Below are 21,311 nucleotides of genomic sequence, written 5' to 3'. Positions count from 1 at the left end.
GAGACTGAGACCAATCGGAGTTAACGCCGACACATAGGCCCCGCCCACTTTGGAAACCTGACGCAACATCCTTCCTGGCCACGTGACGTGCACTGCAGCCGGGTCACCCACTTCAAACTGCATGCACCAAGTCTATATAATCTAACGAATAAAGCATTGATTAAAAAAAGCAGTATATCTTTTCTCGTAGTCTTGTCATAAATAATGTCGCTCTCCGCAGCGCGCTCGTTTCTGTCGGAGGCCGCTTACGGCGAGCAGGAGCTGGACGCCAATTCAGCGCTGATGGAGCTTGATAAAGGTGCTTCTTCATAAACAACACAGAGCATGCATGACTGTTTTCATTCAATTATACGTGCCTTATATCATATACGCTCTATCTGATATCTGATTGTTTACATTCAGAGAACATGAAATCTGTAGATATCCTACCAATGTAACGTTAATGAAAAAAATCCTGTTGTTATTTTTGCACAACTAAAGGTTTAAGGTCTTGTAAGCTGGGCGAGCAATGTGAAGCCGTGGTCCTTTTCCCCAAACTCTTCCAGAAGTATCCCTTTCCCATCCTCATCAACTCAGCCTTCCTGAAACTGGCAGACATCTTTAGACTTGGGTAACTGTGCACATAAAATACAATAATAATAATAAAAAAATCTATATTCATTAGCTTGAGGCTGTCTATTACCTGGGTGAAATACTTTATCTGATTTGTCAAATATTTCTGTATAATGACAGTTGTTTAATAACACGATGTTACTAATCTTCTTGTTTGGTCTCTTATGAAAGGTTCTGAATCTATAAATTCACTCCTGTCAAATTAGGAACAACTTCCTGCGCCTCTGTGTGCTGAAGGTCACGCAGCTGAGCGAGAAACACCTGGAGAAGATCCTGAACGTGGACGAGTTCGTCAAAAGAGTGTTTTCCGTCATCCATAGCAATGATCCTGTTGCCAGAGCAATAACTCTCAGGTACTTTCATCTGCGTGCGACTGCAAGTGGTTTTCCTCAAAATGTTTCATTTTATTTTACAAAAGTCACATTTTTTTGTCAGCTTCCGTAATATTTAATAACATTTCTGTTATCAATTATTCTGTCGAAGACCATCTAAGGAAAATGTGACTGTATGTACACACTGTGTTAATATATGTTTTTGTGTCTTTTTGTGCATTTTGGCAGGATTTTGGGAAGCTTAGCCTCCATTATTCCAGAGAGGAAAAATGCCCACCACAGCATCCGGCAAAGTCTGGACTCTCATGATAACGTTGAAGTAGAAGCGGCTATTTTCGCAGCTGCTAGTTTCTCTTCACACTCTAAGTAAGTGTCATTTCAAACTGTCATGAAAAAAACATTTTGGTTAGGTACTAGTTAATTTCTGGCAAAATATTAAAATGAATTTAGAAGCTGTTGTAGGTGGAAATTTCTTTGAAATGTGAATGTCTATATTTAGGTAATACCATTCTTTCACAATATGAGGCTGATGAATCTTGAATTTGTCGTTCTAGAATATGGACATGATGTGTCTTCCTACATGGTTGTTTATGAAATGAAAAGCTACACACTCCGTCAATTAGGGTTAGAAGTGTTGCCAAACATATAACATGCGAGAACATTATAATCACTGCAATAATGACCCACTCAATCATTTGCCTATTTAAATCCAAACTTTCTTTGGGCCGGGCAGTGTATTATAAAGTGGGATGATGGCTATTTAGAGATAGAAAACATGTTGAACGTAAACATTTTAATCATTGAGTCTTTTTTTTTAATAGAGATTTTGCTGCAGGGATTTGCAACAAGATTAGTGAAATGATTCAAGGTACGTGATCACCTCATCGTCATTGGTGTAAGTGTTCTCCAGTCTGATGGGTGGTGTGTGTTTGCCTGAAGGATTGGACACTCCAGTGGAGCTGAAGCTGAAGTTGATCCCGATGCTCCAGCACATGCACCATGACGCCAGTCTGGCCTCGTGCAGCAGAGAGTTACTCCAGGAGCTGGTGTCCTCCTACCCGTCCACAGCCATGCTCATCGTCACTCTGCACACCTTCACCCAGCTGGCCACCTCCTCGCTCGTCGATATCCCTGAGCAGGTCAGGCTGTAGACATTGTGTCATATATTGTCTTCAAGAGTTAGTTCACCTGCTAATGAAAACTCTGTCATCAATTAATCGTTAAAAGATTGACATCTCGATTGAAATAGCCACGCGATCTCATTCCTAAATGACAACGATTCGCCTGTGTCTATTAAACCTTTAACAAAATCATACTGGAACATTCAAATTCAAATGGTTGGCCCTGCCGCTGACCCAGAGAGAGCAGTTGTCATGTATAGGTATGAAACCACTTCACAAGCTGTGTTTTCAACCACACTGTATCGTTATTTATAAAACGGATAGTCCCGGTCCAGGGTTTCCGTAGTCCGGTAATTACCGGACATTGGCCGGGAAAAAAATGAAATGTCCGACAAAATTAAATCTCTCCGGTCAAATTGTCAGATTAAAATTGCGTAATAATCCCGCCCCCCTAACACAATATGAATTTGAGAATAAGCCTAAAATGTATAAAGCAAAAAACACCAGACCTTTGGCTATGTTATAAAGGAACAGCCTCTACCGTTTGAAAGTTATTAAATTAGTTATTTTAAATTGGGGTTATTCACGGTCTCCCCTACATTTAGATAGGTGGGCAAATGCATTTTTGGAAACACAGGCGAAGCACTGCTACTTGGGCGCAGAGATATCACGCAACACCTGAAATAAAGCTTGACACAAATAACCGGCGAAAGTAATGATTAGGCATATGCATGAAACATTTGAATTATTGATAAAGTTGATAAATTGATAAAGTTGACGATGCAGACTCGCCATCTTCGCAGAAGTGAACGCGCCTATAGAGAGAAGTGTGCACGCGCCGGCGCCTCCGTCCTGATTATATTATCCACTATATTTGCTTCTTATTTATTTATCCAGGCAAATTTGTTGATGAAACATTGATTAAAATTAAGATACAATTTATACAAAACGAAATTTTCAAGCAAAAATAATATTCGAAGATCGCTGGGTTGATTATTATTCGAAAATCGCACCCCTCCACCACATGCACGCACACATGCATTAGGCTACACACCAGAGCATGTGAGCAAAGCAGAGCGGTGTGATGCTTATTATAAGTTAAAAAACGTAAACATACGTTTCATATTTATAAATAATATAATGTTATTATTTTTTTATTTCGTCTATGTTGATTATATGAAAAGGGAACCGCATGAGAGGAGTAAGATAGGATCATAGGATGACCAATATATCGGAAAACATTTGGAATGGGTCAGATTTTGACCACTTAAGTTTTGTTTTGTAGAAAGCCTTTCTTTAAAGTTTATTTCGTTTTGTATAAATTGTATCTTCATTTTAATAAATGTTTCATCAACAAATTTGCCTGGATTAATAAAAAAAAAGCAAATAGTGGACAATATAATCAGGAAACGGAGGCGCCGGCGCGTGCACACTTCATATGAAGTGTGCATTTCTCTCTCTAGGCACGTTCACTACTGCGAAGATGGCGAGTCTGCATCGTCAACTTTATCAATTTATCAACAATTCAAATGTTTCATGCATAATCATTACTTTCGCCGGTTCTTTGTGTCAAGCTTTATTTCAGGTGTTGCGTGATATCTCTGCGCCCAAGTAGCAGTGCTTCGCCTGTGCTTCGCCTGTGCTTCGCCTGTGCTTCGCCTGTGCTTCGCCTGTGCTTCGCCTGTGCTTCGCCTGTGCTTCGCCTGTGCTTCGCCTGTGCTTCGCCTGTGCTTCGCCTGTGCTTCGCCTGTGCTTCGCCTGTGCTTCGCCTGTGCTGCTCTATTTGCCTGTCCGCAACGGCGATAGATTGAAACGCGGCGCAGCGCGCCGTCCATGCAACTGATAGCAGCGGACATGAGCGCTCAGCTTGATTTCAAAAACAACTGATTTTAGCGCTAGATCTCTTATTTAATAGCAAACTAAATGAATGATCTGCTAGTTAACTGGAGATGTTTTATTTATTTGTATTAGGTACATCCGTGCCTCAATGTTTCAAAAAGTGAATGTGTGTGAAACCATAGTAAAAAAAACAATTGGTGTTGATTGAGGCCAATCGGACGTTCATGTTTTTTTCCGTCTATTTGAAAGGTAGGCTAATAATAACATGTTGCATGCATTCTATACGGCCAGATTATGTCATTTTTTAAGTTACATAGCCTGCCTCCAGTTTTCCTCAACTTGACTAATTAAGAGGCGATATTTGACCGGTATATCATCAAAATGTCCGTTAAACGAAACCAGCACCATTTGTTTCTAGCGGAAACTCTGTTCCGGTCCTTGATTCTGATCGGTTGAGCTGCGTTCGAAGCCATTGTAAATTACTCAACAAACACACACCTGTGACTACATTACATTAGTATTAATGTTTGTGATTCTTTGTTGCTGCTTGTGTTGCTTGGCAACCTCTTTGGAACTACATTGCTTGGCGGAGGAATACATGTGTTATAACGTTATATTTTTTGCTGCTGGTGTTTATTTTATGAATAAAATAAATATTAAAATGTTTAATTTTGTCACTTCAAAAAGCTCATAAACTGAGATTGTAAAACTAACCCATATGAATCGAGCGCTTTAGTCCAAATTTCCTGAAGCGACTCAATCAATGGAGGGACAGAAATCTCGCCGAAGATTTCATTAAAAAGATCCTCATCCTCAGTGTTCTGAAGATGATTAAGTCTTTTTCATTTTTGGGTAAACTACGGTATCCCTTTAACGACTAAACTTGAAAGGCAGTGAATTTAATATATTTACAGCAAAAATATATATTTTACTGTGAAGTAAAACCCATCTTTGAATGGGAATGTGCAGGTCATTCCTCCTTATACAAATCAACCCCGCCTCCCCCCCCTTTTTTTTTGTCTTGTAGATTCGTCTTCTTCTCCAGTACTTGAAGGAGGACCCCAGAAAAGCAGTGAAAAGACTCGCCATTCAGGATCTCAAGCTCTTGGCTAAAAAAGCTCCTCACTTGTGGACCAGGAAGAACATACAGGTCAGAGAGTCACAGATGTTCATGGTGACAGTCAGCTGGTTCATTTCTTACTAGTAAATGTCGATATATATATCATTTCCATCATATGTGTGTGTAGGTGCTGTGCGAGTGCGCTCTCAGCACCCCGTACAACAGTCTGAAGCTGGGAATGCTCTCTGTCCTCTCCACACTATCTGGCACCATCGCTATTAAACACTACTTCAGCCCTAATACAGGTACAAACTCAATCTATATCAAACATATCATGTTAACTTGATATTATGCAAGTGTATGCAAACGAGGTATCTTTACATTTCTCATGTAACAACGTGAGTTTAACCACCTGATCTCTCTGGATGTCGCAGGTGAGGCGTCTCCTGCCCCCCGTCACACTGACCTGGTGAAGCTGGCGCAGGAGTGCTGTTACCATAGTAACCTGGCAGTGGCAGCCCATGGAATCACTGTGTTGACCAGCATCGCTGTTTCTTGTCCAGAGAAAGGTGGGTTTCTTCTCACCAATAATTCAATTTGGCTTGTATAGACTCAAAGGACATCCTCAGCCTTCACTTTAATATTGGGAATGTTTAAACGAAAAATAATGTGATTATTTTGTCAGAGGTCATCCAGCTGGAACAAGAAACCGTGATGGGGATGGAGTCTCTCATCCTGCTCTGCAGTCAAGATGACAGTAAAACTGCACAGGCGACACTTAAAGTGAGTGTCACTCAAAGGTTTACAGGTCTTAGAATATGTGACTTGTGTCCCTTCAGCTCTTGCGCTGGTTTGAGGCCACATTTCAGTAGAATCATGAAGCCAGGTCCATAATGCAGCTTGTTCTGGCACAGAACAACGGTCACTTTAAGGACTTCCCGTCAGAGTGTCTCCAAAGCCACTCATCCTCCAACACACATGAACTAGAGCAGAGTCTACAAAGCATCACTAGAGATGGCGTTAAATTACCTCAAAGCACATAATGTTACAACATGCAATTTGGATCGAATGCAATGGTTGGATGAAAATTTTTTTTGGTCCTGAGACTTCCACAGAAGATATATGTAGATATCATACACTCACCTAAAGGATTATTAGGAACACCTGTTCAATTTCTCATTAATGCAATTATCTAATCAACCAATCACATGGCAGTTGCTTCAATGCATTTAGGGGTGTGGTCCTGGTCAAGACAATCTCCTGAACTCCAAACTGAATGTCAGAATGGGAAAGAAATGTGATTTAAGCAATCTTGAGCGTGGCATGGTTGTTGGTGCCAGACAGGCCGTCTGAGTATTTCACAATCTGCTCAGTTACTGGGATTTTCACGCACAACCATTTCTAGGGTTTACAAAGAATGGTGTGAAAAGGGAAGAACATCCAGTATGCGGCAGTCCTGTGGGCGAAAATGCCTTGTTGATGCTAGAGGTCAGAGGAGAATGGGCCGACTGATTCAAGCTGATAGAAGAGCAACTTTGACTGAAATAACCACTCGTTACAACCGAGGTATGCAGCAAAGCATTTGTGAAGCCACAACACGCACAACCTTGAGGCGGATGGGCTACAACAGCAGAAGACCCCACCAGGTACCACTCATCTCCACTACAAATAGGAAAAAGAGGCTACAATTTGCAAGAGCTCACCAAAATTGGACAGTTGAAGACTGGAAAAATGTTGCCTGGTCTGAGTCTCGATTTCTGTTGAGACATTCAGATGGTAGAGTCAGAATTTGGCGTAAACAGAATGAGAACATGGATCCATCATGCCTTGTTACCACTGTGCAGGCTGGTGGTGGTGGTGTAATGGTGTGGGGGATGTTTTCTTGGCACACTTTAGGCCCCTTAGTGCCAATTGGGCATCGTTTAAATGCCACGGCCTACCTGATTATTGTGTCTGACCATGTGAATTAAAAGTGAATTGTGCACAATAGGTCCCCTTTAAGTCTTGAATTGTTACGTTTTGTTTGAACCCAGACGGCGCTCACCTCTTTGGTGAAGATGTTGAAGAGCTGTCCTCATCTCAGTCAGAGCTCAGTGGACCTCCTGCTGGGACAGCTGCACTGCGCATGTGACTCCGCACGGGTGCTCATGTGTCAGGCTCTGGCTGCTATTGCCACCCAGCAGCCGGTGCTGGCAGAGGGGATGCTGGGAGATCTGCTGGACCTGTTCCGGGGTGCGAGTCACAGAACCTCAGAGAAACAGCAAGAGCTTCTGGTGAGCAAGTACAGACATGATGTCCAACTGTAGCTCTTAAAGTCTCACTTTCCCGCCAAAACGTTCCCAAGAGTTATTTGCCTTGTTGCTTTTCGTAGGTTTCCTTGGCAACAGTATTATTCGTGGCCAGTCAGGCTTCACTCTCAGCTGAGGTGAAGACGGTGATCAGGCAGCAGTTGGAGAATGTGGCCAATGGTTGGACTGTGTACCGCATTGCCAGACAGGCCTCCCGCATGGTGAGCCCACTTCCACTTCACTGGATGATGATGGCACTTATGAATCAATATTCGGGTTTAAATATAAACTTTAAAGGGATAGTTCACCCAAAAATACAAATTTGCTTTTAATTTACTCGCCCTCGTCTCGTTCTAAACCTCGTTTTGCTGTGGAACACAAAAGATATTTTGAAGAATGTAGGTAACCAAACAGTTTTGGTTACCATTGACTTCAATTGGATGGACAAAAAATAAATAAATACACTGATGCATTTCTCAAAATATCTTCTTTTATGTCTTTAAATAAGATTTACAGCAGTGTCCTGTAGTTTGACATGCTAAAAATGTAAAGTACTGTCATTTATTTTGTGATTCTTCTATAACATGGAGTTTTTAGGATGATATTAATTTATAGTCTGCATGGAATATTTGTACTTTTAAAATTGATTTGTCAATCTATGAACTGCCAAAAATCTAAAAGATGCTTTTATGGTGAAAAACCTTACATTTTATATTTTAGAATTAAAAGATTTTAACCTAAAAACTACCCATATATCATATTATTTTATTTTAAAAGTTGTTAACACTTTGTTTTACGGTGTCCTTGTTAAACGTTACATGTAGCTTCGACAGTAATTATTATAAATTGTGCATAATTACTTGCAACTAACCTTAAGTAAAAGCCTATTCCTAACCCTATAGTAAGTACATTTTATTTATTTATACATATCACTCAGAACTTAAATGTACTTTCAAATAAAGTGTAACCTAACATTTTGCTGACTTTTTTGTCATTTATATAGTTCCATTATTTATTTATTTATTTATTTATTTACATATATATATATATATATATATATATAATTCCAGACATTCATCCTTCATAGTGAAATGTATGTTTACATTTTGTTCTGACATTTATTTTGCTTCTTCAGGATAAAAAAAAAAAATAAGAAAATTCTATGAAAACCTTAACGATATATTCACTCAACTGTACTGCACAATTTAAATATATTTTTATATTTGGGCCATTGTAGTGGAAAAAATGAGAGAGTGAGATGTACTATTTGCGCTAGTAGCTATATAAAGGTAAAATGACTTTTCTTCTTTGAATTCGTCCGCAGGGCTGCCATGATTTTTCCAGGGAGTTGTACCAGAGCCTTCGCACCCGCGTGGCCTCAGAGCACTTCTACTTCTGGCTGAACAGTCTGATGGAGTTCTCCCAGGCCGAGCAGTGCCTCAGTGGGCTTTCAGATGGAGACTACAGCGCAGCCATGAGCGCCATCTCTGAAGCACTCAAATCCTACCAGAAGGGAATCGCGTCTCTCATGGTTAGGATTCGCCAGTCATGCTCTTTTCTTTTGCAGCTTCTCTTCAGTTATTTTCATATTGAAGCACAAAACTGTTTTGTTTTTGCGACTGTTTATAACCACGTTCTGCCTTCAGGCCGCCAGTACGCCGCTGAGTCCTCTGGCGTTCCAGTGTGAGTTTGTGAAGCTGCGTATAGACACTCTTCAGGCGCTGTCCCAGCTCATCTGCACCTGCAACAGTCTGAAGACCAGCCCCCCTCCTGCCATCGCCACCACCATCGCTCTGTCCTCGGGCAGCGAACTGCAGCGCTGCGGGCGCATATCAACACAGGTGCTGGAAAACATATACAGTCAAACTCAAAATCATTCAGACACCAGATATCATTTTTGATATTTTTTACTAGTGGGTGCAGGACTCTATAGTTCATGTATTTATGTGAGGATAGCAAAATAAAGTAAGGTAAACTGTGACGTATTATACCCCCAAAAAATTCTTCATACAGTGGACTACCAGTAAAATTTATAAAAAATTTGGGACCAAAAATGATTGAGACACTTTGACCTGACCATGTTTTCTTAAGTGTTTTTTCTTTAATTGCTAATGTGATCTTTTTACACCACAGACTGAACAAAATTAAGCTTTGCTTGGTAATTAATTGGTATTATTTAATTGTGTAATTTATCAGCTGACAGCCAACAGCTATTATATCAAATTCATTTGTGAGAGTCTAACAGAAGGATGGCCAAAACCAGTGAAATATCAACTGATTTGATAACTGTCAGTTCTTGTCATTTTTTTATTACCATTTTCTAAACTATAGTGAATAAACTGATAATGTGAGAAATGTTGAAGGTGTCTGAATAAATTTTGGTTTGGCTGTACATCACTATGCCTGCATATTTTTTGTTTCTCTGATTCCCTCAGTATTTCAACTAAAATGATGTCTAGGAATTGCTTATGAGGATGGCATGTTTATTGTATGCTTCTTTTTTTTGTGTGGATTTGATCAGATGAAATTATCCATGGATGAATTTCGAAGTCTGGCGGCTCGCTATGCTGACCTGTATCAGTCTTCGTTTGATGCCGACTACGCCACACTCCGTAATGTTGAACTGTATCCTTTTTTTCTCTTGGGGGGACGATCTGAGACCGGTGGCATACAATGCTCGATTACTTTTACAAGTTTACTTTTTTTTTCTTTTCTTTAAAGGTGAAATATGTACGATTTTTATGTTAAAATAATTCTCTTCAACTAATTAATTGATTACTATTAGTATGCCATTCATGGGGTTTATCTCCCCCAAAACTGTAAACGTCAGGCATCCCGGACTCCATCTAAACACTTTCAGCTCAGCCTATAGTGTCACGGTACATGGGAAAAGACATTCAGCTTCGGCTACGGAAGCGCAATCCAAAATTCACTGCATTAAGACCTTTAAAGATTAAAACGTTAATGAACACATCAATGCGAATGGGGTATTGCAATGCAACATACTACAATTGTAAGGGAAACCAGTCAATTTGGCTCAAAGGGAATTATTAATTCGTTTATAGGGAATTTTGAAAGAATCACGTATTTTACTGCCGAGTAAATGACTCCATCCGTAACCATCAGCTCTGCAGCGAATATAAATATCCAAACTATAGTGAAAACACTATTTATTAGCTCGGGAACATGGATCAACAGTTTAAGGGGTTAAACAAGTCTTGTGGATGTTTGAAGTTGGAACTGTGCAGCAAAACTTAACTTAGTTTCTTTTCTTTTCCGTTAAGAGTCTCGGTTCTAAGTAAGAGAAAGAAAAATGAGACGAGAGTAGTTAGATGGCTTGTTCTACTGATCTTGATCTGCCTCCTCATCTACATGGCTTCTCTAAATCGTCTTCTAATGCTTTGTTCGTGTCCTAAGATTTTAAACTCAAATGTTTGTCCAGCCTCATGGATGAGTTCTGACCAATTAGCCGCTGTCTTTAGTTCAGAGGTGTCTGTTTCTCCTCACCGCATCATAAAGTACACCTTATCGGACTCGACCCCTGGTGTCTTAACTTTCCAGCTCTAGCAGAGAGTGCAAAGAGTACAGTTTAGACATGATTTCTTATAATAAGAATATGACACATCTTACACAGATTTCAATCTAGCCATCTTCTGAATTATGAACAGACACACACAATGTCTTTACCAAGCAAGGCACCATTTCAATCAACCATTCAATAGTTAGAACAATTGCATGAATTATGTGTGATCTAAGCATAAGTCACATATATAAGTTGTAGACATGATATAGAATTACGGAGTTGAAATATGTTTGATTTATAAGTACGTCAAGCATTGTTTTGGGATGATCTTATGTATTTTGATATGTAAAGTCTGAATCTCTGTGGGTTTTAAGAGATTTCCACCCTGGGGTCGCTCAGAGGTTTTTAAGAAAAGGAAGGTTTGTTTTAAGTCTCTGTCATGGGATCAAACAACCTCTGGCGTTATCTTTGTGGAGCTCGAGCTGTGCCATCTCCGAACCAATCCGTCTTTTACCAACTACCTAACATTGGCACCGTTCTTCGTTTAGCTAGGCTCTCTTTGAAGCTTGCATGGCCATGAAGTACTTAGCTGGGGGGGTTCTTTAGTTAGCTCAGACTGGCTGGAGCCCACACATTATTTATGGTCCTAGATTGTTGATTTGGGGTCTGGAGTGTTGAGTTTTGTGTGGAATTATGATTGAATGAATCATCTGGAAGATTCATTTGTGTTTGGTTCGCCCTCACATCCTACACAATGGATGCTTCAATACCACACAATATATATCTCACCCATTCAGAAAGACAAATGTACAAAATGCGCTTGGTGATGAAACATTGGATGAGTTTATTACAGATGCTCGTCTAGACAGTGTTAGCCTACTCAGTTGCTTATCATGACGTATAGCAACACAGCTAAAAGTATTCCTAATATGTTTGGAGCTTTTATTGAAAGTAGCCTGATTTGACCCGTTGAGACATTTCTTCAAGCACCCGTAAGAGCTGTGTTTGTGCTGTTTGAGTTGGGAACGGATTTTTTTAGGATATTGTAAATATATTGTAAAATATAAATGTATTGTATTGTAAATATGGTGTTCATAAATGAATCTTAAGCTGCTCTGCAAAACATCTAGCCTGGTTAAAACCAGACCATTCTCAGTTGTAACTGAGTTATGGTCTGGCAAAGCGTCATAGACAAATCATTTCCAGAGGGGCGTCACCAACGGACGTCACGGATAGACCTAAAACCAATCAGAGCGATGAAGGAGATGACGTATGCAGAGCGGAAGAGTGTTGTTCTTTGCTCGGTTTTTAACAAAAAGGAAACGTTCAAATCGCTTAAAACAGACGCGATAGCTGATTCGAACGAGTGATGTTCGACGGCGGCATCCATCTTTGTAATGTAGGCTACAAAATCTGCTTCAAAATCCCAGCGCTGTCGTCATCGTGTAAAGCCCGCCCCAACGTTTCTGATTGGTGCCGCGATTTCGGCGGATTGGAAATGGGCTTGAATGAGCTCTTTGCCAGACTAACTTTCAGAGCAAATCTAAATTTGCCGGAAGTTGTCTGGGTTTTCCCAGGCTACAAAACATCTGTACTTTCCTTAAAGCTTTTCTCAGACAACAGCAAAGCTGCTTGCTAGTATCTCATGTTATTGAGGCTTTAATAATTGATCCACAAACGGCCAGGTAAGAATACTCTCACTCATGAATCTTAAATTTAAACAGATGCTTCAAATATTTAATGTGGGATTTTGACAAGACGTTTGGTAGATTTGTATTCGTTTTAATATTTCATTGGCACGTCGTAATGACATCTGGTTCAGTTTCCAGGAGTTCGGCACACATGGATCGGTTCTGGCAGAGAGCGAGTATGAACTGAGAATGCTGGCTGTGTTCAATCACGTCCTGGAGGAAGTGGAAAACTTAAGCAGGAAGCACCCTCCTGTCTCTTACCTGGTAATGTTGAAGCGTTTTCATTGGCCGACTTTCCACATCTGCAGATCTATTTGGATTCACTTTTCCTAGACATCATCTCTTTCATTTTTCTGTTTCTTGCTTTTTTTTTAAATATGTCTTTTTAACCATCCGTTTCAAGCACACTGGCTGCCTGTGTGATGCCGTCATAGCCATCTTGAAGGTACCGCTGTCATTCCAGAGATATTTCTTCCAGAAGCTTCAGTCCACCAGCATTAAAGTAAGTAATCTGTACAATGTAAAATTATTCAAATTTAAAAAATAATCAAAATAATTGAATAATTGCCTGGTTGAGGCTTCACCTGCATAACTCTCGTGCAAAGTTTGCAAATTTCAAGTGTGATATCCACAGAATTTCCATTTGGGTTGAAATATTTCTGTGCAAGGTGATGTTTTTGTTATTGTTCCCCCCAATAATAGAACTAATTAAATAATTAAATGAATGATCAAATAAGTTGTAGCATATATATCTTAGTATCTAAAACCCACATCTTCACTATTAGTAAAGAGACGCTGCAGGTAGAATTAATTCACACGCAATCACTCTCTCATTTGTGCATTTATATAAATGCAATCTTTACTGTGCTACTTTATCAGTATCTGATTTTGTGAGAAATATAACAACCCAAAGACAAAATAAGCTGTTATGTATCTTGTGGGCAGCGCTGTCATATGCCATGGCACAATGTATATTTCCTCAAGTACTTTAAACTCATGTCTGTTACTATATATACTGTTAAATAGGGCTGTCAAAATTGTTAAAAAATGACGTTCGAATATTCCCTCTAAAAAAACACATATATTCGAACTATTCGAATATCTGGTTGCGCATTTTGTCAATGACGCGCATCACGTCAATAACAGTGTTGGGGAAGTTACTTTTTAAAAGTAGTGTAACTCGTTACTCGTTACTTCTTTAAAAAAGTAATCCGTTACTTTACTTAGTTACCCCATATAGAAAGTAACTTTTTACATTACTCGTTACTTTTACGTTACTTTTATGTTGCTTGACTTTGGGCAGAACCCAATATCTGTTCCTAAATGTGTAGGCCTACATAAAGTTCTACTATGCATAATGCAATATATAATGCCATAAATGCATAATGCATTTATCAAAAATTTTAATATTTATGAAGAAATGCCAGTTAATGGATAGGCATATGCATGGGCGGCGCTAGGGAGGGGCTAGAAAGAAAGCCCCCAAGAAAGACCAAAGCACCCCGTTAGCACCCCCAAAAATCAATTCTGGAAGTAATTCTATTCACGCTGTATTCTATGGAAGTCCTGAACCGCATGTTTAAGAAAAAAAAAGAAAACTTATCTTGTTATTTAGACATAATAAGGGGACATTCTAATCTGCATTAAGCCAAATTAAGCGTTCTTATAATGGTTTTCTATGGGAGGAAAATGCTTAACGTGTAAGTAAACACGTTGCGTTCATATTCTGGGCTCATCTGATTTTTTGTACATAGTATAGACTTTATTATGATTTTAGTATCATAATGATTAATAAATGCACGCACAATTATCCGTGAACTTGATAAATGTTGCAGATATGTTTTACTATGCACGTAAACAAATGCTTTTCAACTTATGTGTGCAAAATTCAGAATTAAATGAATGTGCTTGTGCAGCAATATACAAATAGAGAGTCTGTAGGCCTACTATAGCCTACGTGTTGTAGCCATTAAATAAGCGCATTTAGTTTCATATTTGTTAAAATATTATAATGTTATTTTTTTCCATCTATGCTGATTATGAAAAGTGAACAGCGCGAGTAAGATGGATGCGCAATATATCGGGAGACATTGAGTCAATCAGACATGATTTTGACCACTTCATTAAGTTTTGTTTTGAAGAAAGCCTTTCTTTAAAGCGAATTTCGTTTTGTATAAATTGTATCTTAATTTTAATCAATTTTTTATCAACCAAATGCCTGCAAGTAAGAAGCAAATATAGGAGACAATATAATAATGGAAGCGCCGGCGTGGTCACTTGCATTGCACGTGAACTGGAGCATCTCATCATAAATTAACCGAAACTCAACGTATAGAATTTAAGCTTGAAATGTCTTTAAACAAAACAATTCAAAACGAAAAGAAATAGGCTACTCTCTGATTATGTAATCCATTATGTGCATTTCTCTCTGGGGCGTTCACTACGGAGATGGCGATCGCGGTCAAATCTATCAAATGACGGAGATCGCTGTCAAATCCCAGGGACAGATAATCTGTCCCTGGTGAAAGTAACGTTGCGCCGAATTGAAAAAGGAACTACGTTTCGTTACCAAATTTTCAGTAGTAGCGCGTTACACTACTTTTTACCCGAAAAAGTAGTTACGTTACTGTAACGCGTTACACACAACACTGGTCAATAACAGGACAAATGAATACAAAGAGACACAACTACTTGTATAGGTAGTTTATTTAAGTTTAAACATATTTGACAACGTATTAACTTACACAAAAACAAGTAAATCAACTAATGGCCAAGACCACAGACCTTACTCTCGCTCGCACTCGCAGGCACTCTCTCTCTCTCTCTCTCTCTCTCTCGCCCCTCACCTCACGCTTTCTGCGCATAACGGTTTAAATGAACAACAATAAACAAATGTTGAGTGCTGATCAAGAGTTTTGTGCAAGCAATTTAAGGTCGCGACTCTTGTCCTAAATATAGCAGGCTTCATTCAGTGATTGAAACAAATATTATTAACATTTTTACATTTATTATTAACAAATAATATTAACTTTTTTATACAAGTTTTACAATATATAGAACCGACATTGAACGCTCCGAGCTAGCTGTGCTGTGGTAAACTGCTGCTATTTCGAGGGCGTCTGGCCACGCCCCCTTGGCGGGCTCTGACGTGTATGATGCAATGCTAGCTCATTGGCACACACGTTGGAGGCGCCCGCGCCATTGGATGTGCAGTTGCCGCAGCACAGCCAATGAGTGAGCCAGACACTCACTGTGCTATCTGTGCAGCTGGAAAATGCGTTTTACATTTTAAGCTTCAGAATGTTGCCACTCGCAAAGCAGACAGCCGCGCCTCTGCAACCGCGGGCGTGTTTTTCCACATGATTCGAATATTAATTTTCACCTTCGAATTTCTGTTTTTTTAAACTATTTGAATATATATTCGAATTTAGAATATTCGTTGACAGCCCTACTGTTAAATAGCCCTTTGTGCTCAATTCATGACTTTTCCTTTGAAAATTTCAAACTATCTGAAAGGTTAGACTTTTATATCATTTTAAAATGATTTTTGTTTTAGCTTGCCCTCTCTCCATCTCCTCGTACCCCCAACGAGCCAATCCCAGTGCAGAACAACCAGCAGTTGACTTTAAAGGTGGAGGGGGTGGTGCAGCACGGCTCCACTCCGGGACTGTTCCGGAAGATTCAGGCGGTCTGCCTTAAAGTCAGCTCTACTCTACAGACAAAACCAGGATCAGACTTCAAGGTGAGTTCAACTCAGAGTCAAAAGTTTCACATTGTTAATCATCTAATGTAGTTGTTCTCAGCTGGTGGGAAACATCATTTCTCAGTTGCGTACTCTCATGTTCTCAACTTTGATTTTAGATTCCTCTTGATTCCAAGACCAATGAGATTGAGCAGAAAGTGGAGCCTCATAATGATTACTTCAGCACACAGTTCCTGCTCAACTTCTCCATCCTCGGCACACACATGGTCTCTGTTGAAGCCTCAGTTGTAGACAGCAGTGGGATCGAATGGAAGACAGGACCAAAAACCACTGTGTCAGTAAAGTCTATGGAAGACCCTTATTCCCAGCAGCTGCGACATCAGTTACAGCAGCAGCAGCAGACAACGACTACGACGACGACCGGGCCTCAGCCGGGACCCCAGAGGAACATCCTTGCCCGCTTCCAGTGACCTCCAACCTCATCGACTGCTTACTGCCTGTATTTTACTCATTCGTAGGCTTTCTTATTTGTCTTCTTCAGTGGTTTGTGTGAGTGAGCGAGTGAACTGCTATCTGACTAATTTTTCTTTGTTTAATAATAAATAGGCTCACATTTTTCTTCTGTTACTTTCATAAGTCTCTGTGTAAATGCCTAGTAAAATAACTTTACTAAAATACTATGTCTTTAATGCACATATTACTTATAGGAATATTACTTCCACTGTAAGTGTAATCCTATAATTTAGATTTTAGTTTTGTCGGGAACAAATTAGTCCATTATCTTTTGTGGTAGATATATTAAAGTCTCCACGAGGTGAAAATCAAGATTTTTAATGGTTATATGTCTATGTATGTGGTGTTTTTAATATGCTTTAAGACAAACCATCCAAGGTTTGTCCAAACCAAGTCAACACCATTTCTGAGTATTTTCTCCTTAAAACTGCAGTGAACCAAAGACAGTCTCAAAAACGCGGTTTGAAATTGTTGGTGTTTCTTATGTCACAAACTACCTTGTAACCAATCAGGTCAAAGTGTGATCGTCAACGAGTGGATCTCTGAGCTGGTGTGAGTGAGTGGAGGCGGAGGCTAATTTATATATTCATAGAACCACATATACTATGAAGCAAGGGTGTAGAATTACATTCAATCTATTTTAAGGCATGAATATATTTTTTTAAGTATAAATACATTTAAAAAACTTTAAATATGTTATTTTGGTGATCAAAGATGAGTTTTAAGGGAGAAAATTATTGACTACATGTGGACTTTAAACACTTATACAGGGATGGCTTTTTTTCCTTTGGGTTTTAGGGATCTGGGCTGGATTTCCTGATAACTCTCTTACGAAGACTCTAAAGGTATAACTTAACTAAAGGTATTTCTAGGTGTGTTCCCCGAACTATACCTTAGGAAGTTGCTTAAGATACTATGCCTTCTTATGTGCGACGTTACCAGGTGCTGTCCGTGGCAGTGGTGCTGAATGTGTGGATGGCATTATTCACTCTTCTCTGCGTTATGTAAGAAGCGGTGTTGTTTATAAAAGAAGAACTTCAGAAATAGTTGAAATTGCATTTATTAGGACTCATGGGATATTATAAAAAATAATCCAACTTTTAATAGCTCTACGTATTTTAAAATTCTATGTATTGCTGCCACAATAACGACCCATTTCAAATGTTTACGTGCTTTCTTCTCTTTCTACTTTTTGTTCGCTGAGGTGGAGCTGGGTGTAGGGCCTATTAACTTTAGAATTATAGACTGAGATGTAAAGAAGCTTTTTGTACAGTGGTGTCCACTAGCGGAGTGAGCTGTTAACAGTGTTAAGGTAGGCCCATAGAAGAGTGGTCCAGAACAACCTTACGAACGTATGACTTAAGGAAGGTATACTTAACTAAGCACGTTTCGGGAAACGCGTATTAACGATAGGTAGGCTACAGCTTAAGCCTTAAGGTAGGCTATAACTTAAGAACGAAGTAGCGTTAAGAAGGTTTCGGGAAATCCAGACCAACCGTACAGCTCAAGGCCCGGTTCCCCGATAACGCTCACTCTTAGCGCGCTATAGACGACTCGAAAGATATCTTACCAAAGTTGTTTATGTTCCTAATGCCGAGTTCAGACTGCACGATTTTAGCCCCGATTTTGGCTCGCCGACAGGTTTTGAGAAATCGCCGACAAATGCCCGAAATCACAGGCAAATCGGTGCTCGTTCACGCGATGACATCAGTGTGAATGAGCAAAGACGCGATCTGAGAGAATCGCCGACGAGTCGCCGACGCCCGTGAGATATTTGGCATGCTAAATATCTGGACCTGTCGGCGATTCACAATCCTGCTGTGTGAATGTGTTCTGACTGAAAACTACATCGGCGATGACCGACAGCCAATGAGAGAGCAAGATACAGGGAGGAGGGGGAGTAGTTATAGAGCAGAATATCAGTATTTTAATAGATAGGCCTATATTTACAATTATATCAAACAGAAACAAAGCACAAACATTTGCATGACCAGCAGCAACAGCATGGACATTTGCAAAATTATTTATTTACCCCCAACTCTCTTTGCAAAACACAGTCCTTGCTCCCCTCGTCTTCCCAACCATTTCCTGCATAAACTTTTTTTTTTTTTTTTTTTTTTTGCTACAAATCAGTGCACAGACAATTTGTAGGCTATCATTTTTAATAACAAATTCAGTGTCGCGCGAGAACTCCGGTCTCACGCACGCGTGATCTTCCGTTATTTCCTTATCACTTCTCGCGTTTGTTTGGTTGTGAAACGTAGTTTGCGGACCAGGCAGAAGTTGTCGGCGATCTTTCTTTTGTAAAGTCATGCAGTGTGAAACCTCCTGTCGCCGATCCATCGTGCAGTGTGAACACAGCAGCAACTGAACGTTACCCCAGTCATGCAGTGTGAAAACAACAGTGACCCGATTATTTTGAAAATCGTGCAGTCTGAACTCGGCATAAGTGTGTTCCCTGAAGTGTCGGAAGCTTCTTAACACGCTGCCTCTTATGCCGAGTTCAGACTGCACGATTTTAGCCCTGATTTTGCCTCGCCGACAGGTTTTGAGAAATCGGCGACAAATGCCCGAAATCACAGGCAAATCGGTGCTCGTTCACGCGAGTGACAATCACGCAGTGTGAATGAGCAAAGACGCGATCTGAGAGAATCGCCGACGAGTCGCCGACACCCGTGAGATATTTGGCATGCTAAATATCTGGACCTGTCGGCGATTCACAATCCTGCTGTGTGAATGTGTTCTGACTGAAAACTACATCGGCGATGACCGACAGCCAATGAGAGAGCAAGATACAGGACAGCAGGCTGTTCGGGGAGGAGTTATAGACCAGAATATCAGTATTTTAATAGATAGGCTTATATTTATAATTATATATCAAACAGAAACAAAGCACAAACATTTGCGTGACCAGCAGCAACAGCAAGACATTTGCAAAATTATTTATTTACCCCCAACTCTCTTTGCAAAACACAGTCCTTGCTCCCCTTCACCTTCCCAACCATTTCCTGCATAAACTGTTTTTGTTTTTGTTGTTTTTTCGCTACAAATCAGTGCACAATTTGGATCGCAATCTTCTTGTAGGCTATCATTTTTAATAACAAATTCAGCGTCGCGCGAGAACTCCGGTCTCACGCACGCGTGATCTTTCGTTATTTCCGTATTACTTCTCGCGTTTGTTTGGTTGTGAAACGTAATTTGCGGACCAGGCAGAAGTTGTCGGCGATTCTTTCTTTTGTAAAGTCATGCAGTGTGAAACCTCCTGTCGCCGATCCATCGTGCAGTGTGAACACAGCAGCAACTGAATCTTACCCCAGATAGTCATGCAGTGTGAAAACAACAGTGACCCGATTATTTTGATAATCGTGCAGTCTGAACTCGGCATTACCTGCCTCTTACGTTCGACGTTACAAAGGCGCTGTCCCAGGTGAAGGCGCTGAATTAGCTGGCATCGATTGCTCAGGAATCGATTTTGCACTTCACGCAAAGGTGCATTACGGCGTTAAGAAAGACAACACGTTCTATGCAAATGAAACATTCCTCAAAGTATTCCAGTAACATTTATTGTAACATAGTTTAAGTTATCAGTAAAATGACTATTAATTAAATTATCAAATTGTCATATGTTCACACGATATGTTCTGACGCCGAGTAGACGAACCTGGTATCCCTCGCTAATCATCCACGTATCCTCCTATCCCGTTGTGCCACTTATGCCGCTTCTTGACATGGGTTTAACGACTTCTAAAAATTATGTAATACACTTTTATATTAAGGTAGGCCTACTTTACAATCAGAATTGATTGGCAAGCAGCTGCAGTTCCTTCTGTTTAATGCGGTATTGATTGCCATTGGTTAAAGGCTTAAGGGCTTAAAGCAAAATCCCGCCGCGTTTGCCTGGCAAGCGCAGGTCTAGGTCCAGCAGCTCCATAATGAGTTGTCTTGGGACTGGGAGGTGATTTTTTTTTTATAGCCACGTCAGGCAAAATGTCAAAAGGTCTTAAGTTTTGCCGAATAAAAAAATTGACATGGCTCCGCGGCCGGCGCCGTCTTTTGATTCAATAGTAGGCTACAAGGACACGTTGGATCGTTGCCATAGTTGGTCGCTTATTGGACACCACCTTACCCATTTATAGATCTTAGCCATTTAGAGCCAAATTGTTTGCCAGATTTTTATTATCAAAAGTGATTGCCAATTTAAACGCTAATGACATTAAGAAATAGCATAGGCTACCACCATATTAGGCTGGTTCTGATATCAAATAAAGTCAACTGCATAAATAGGCCTGTATCCATTGCGAACATATTTTATTATTAGTCTTAAAATGGCCATAACATAAAATCATTGTTGAGCCACAACATTGTCAACATTACCATAGTTTGACTTGTAGCCTACTGCGCTGCGCTGATTTCTAAAGAACTAGCGTCTTGAGCTCAAACCACGCTAAGAGAGAGCTTACGAATGGTCCAGACCAACCTTACGAAAGTGTGACTTACAGAAGATATACTTAGCGTACGAACGTGTCGGGAATCGAGCCGTGTCGGGAATCGAGCCATAAGGTTAAGAGAGAGGCTAAGGAATAGGTTAAGAACTACTTAGCGATAAGAACGTTTTGGGGAACCGGGCCC

General features: G+C 40.1%; 1 protein-coding gene across 1 annotated transcript; it reads left to right on the top strand.

Moving 5' to 3' along the window:
- The first annotated feature begins 144 nt into the window (after positions 1 to 144).
- Positions 145 to 16,738, top strand: ints7 (integrator complex subunit 7). The gene is made up of 20 exons (XM_056262642.1): positions 145 to 298; positions 481 to 610; positions 819 to 965; positions 1,173 to 1,310; positions 1,766 to 1,812; positions 1,884 to 2,083; positions 4,932 to 5,054; positions 5,152 to 5,269; positions 5,399 to 5,533; positions 5,650 to 5,747; positions 6,998 to 7,237; positions 7,336 to 7,473; positions 8,577 to 8,783; positions 8,899 to 9,093; positions 9,774 to 9,877; positions 12,392 to 12,460; positions 12,598 to 12,730; positions 12,870 to 12,968; positions 16,023 to 16,208; positions 16,328 to 16,738. Exons 1-20 carry the CDS (start codon positions 205 to 207, stop codon positions 16,637 to 16,639), a joined length of 2,913 nt encoding a protein of 970 aa, XP_056118617.1. The 5' UTR covers positions 145 to 204; the 3' UTR covers positions 16,640 to 16,738.
- Positions 16,739 to 21,311: the final 4,573 nt, after the last annotated feature.

This window comes from Rhinichthys klamathensis, unplaced genomic scaffold (genome assembly GCF_029890125.1).
Source record: "Rhinichthys klamathensis goyatoka isolate OS25496 unplaced genomic scaffold, OSU_Roscu_1.1 h1tg000196l_1, whole genome shotgun sequence".
Classification (NCBI taxonomy): domain Eukaryota; kingdom Metazoa; phylum Chordata; class Actinopteri; order Cypriniformes; family Leuciscidae; genus Rhinichthys; species Rhinichthys klamathensis.
Note: the sequence above shows the minus strand (reverse complement) of the source record. Positions and strands in the feature narration are given on the sequence as shown.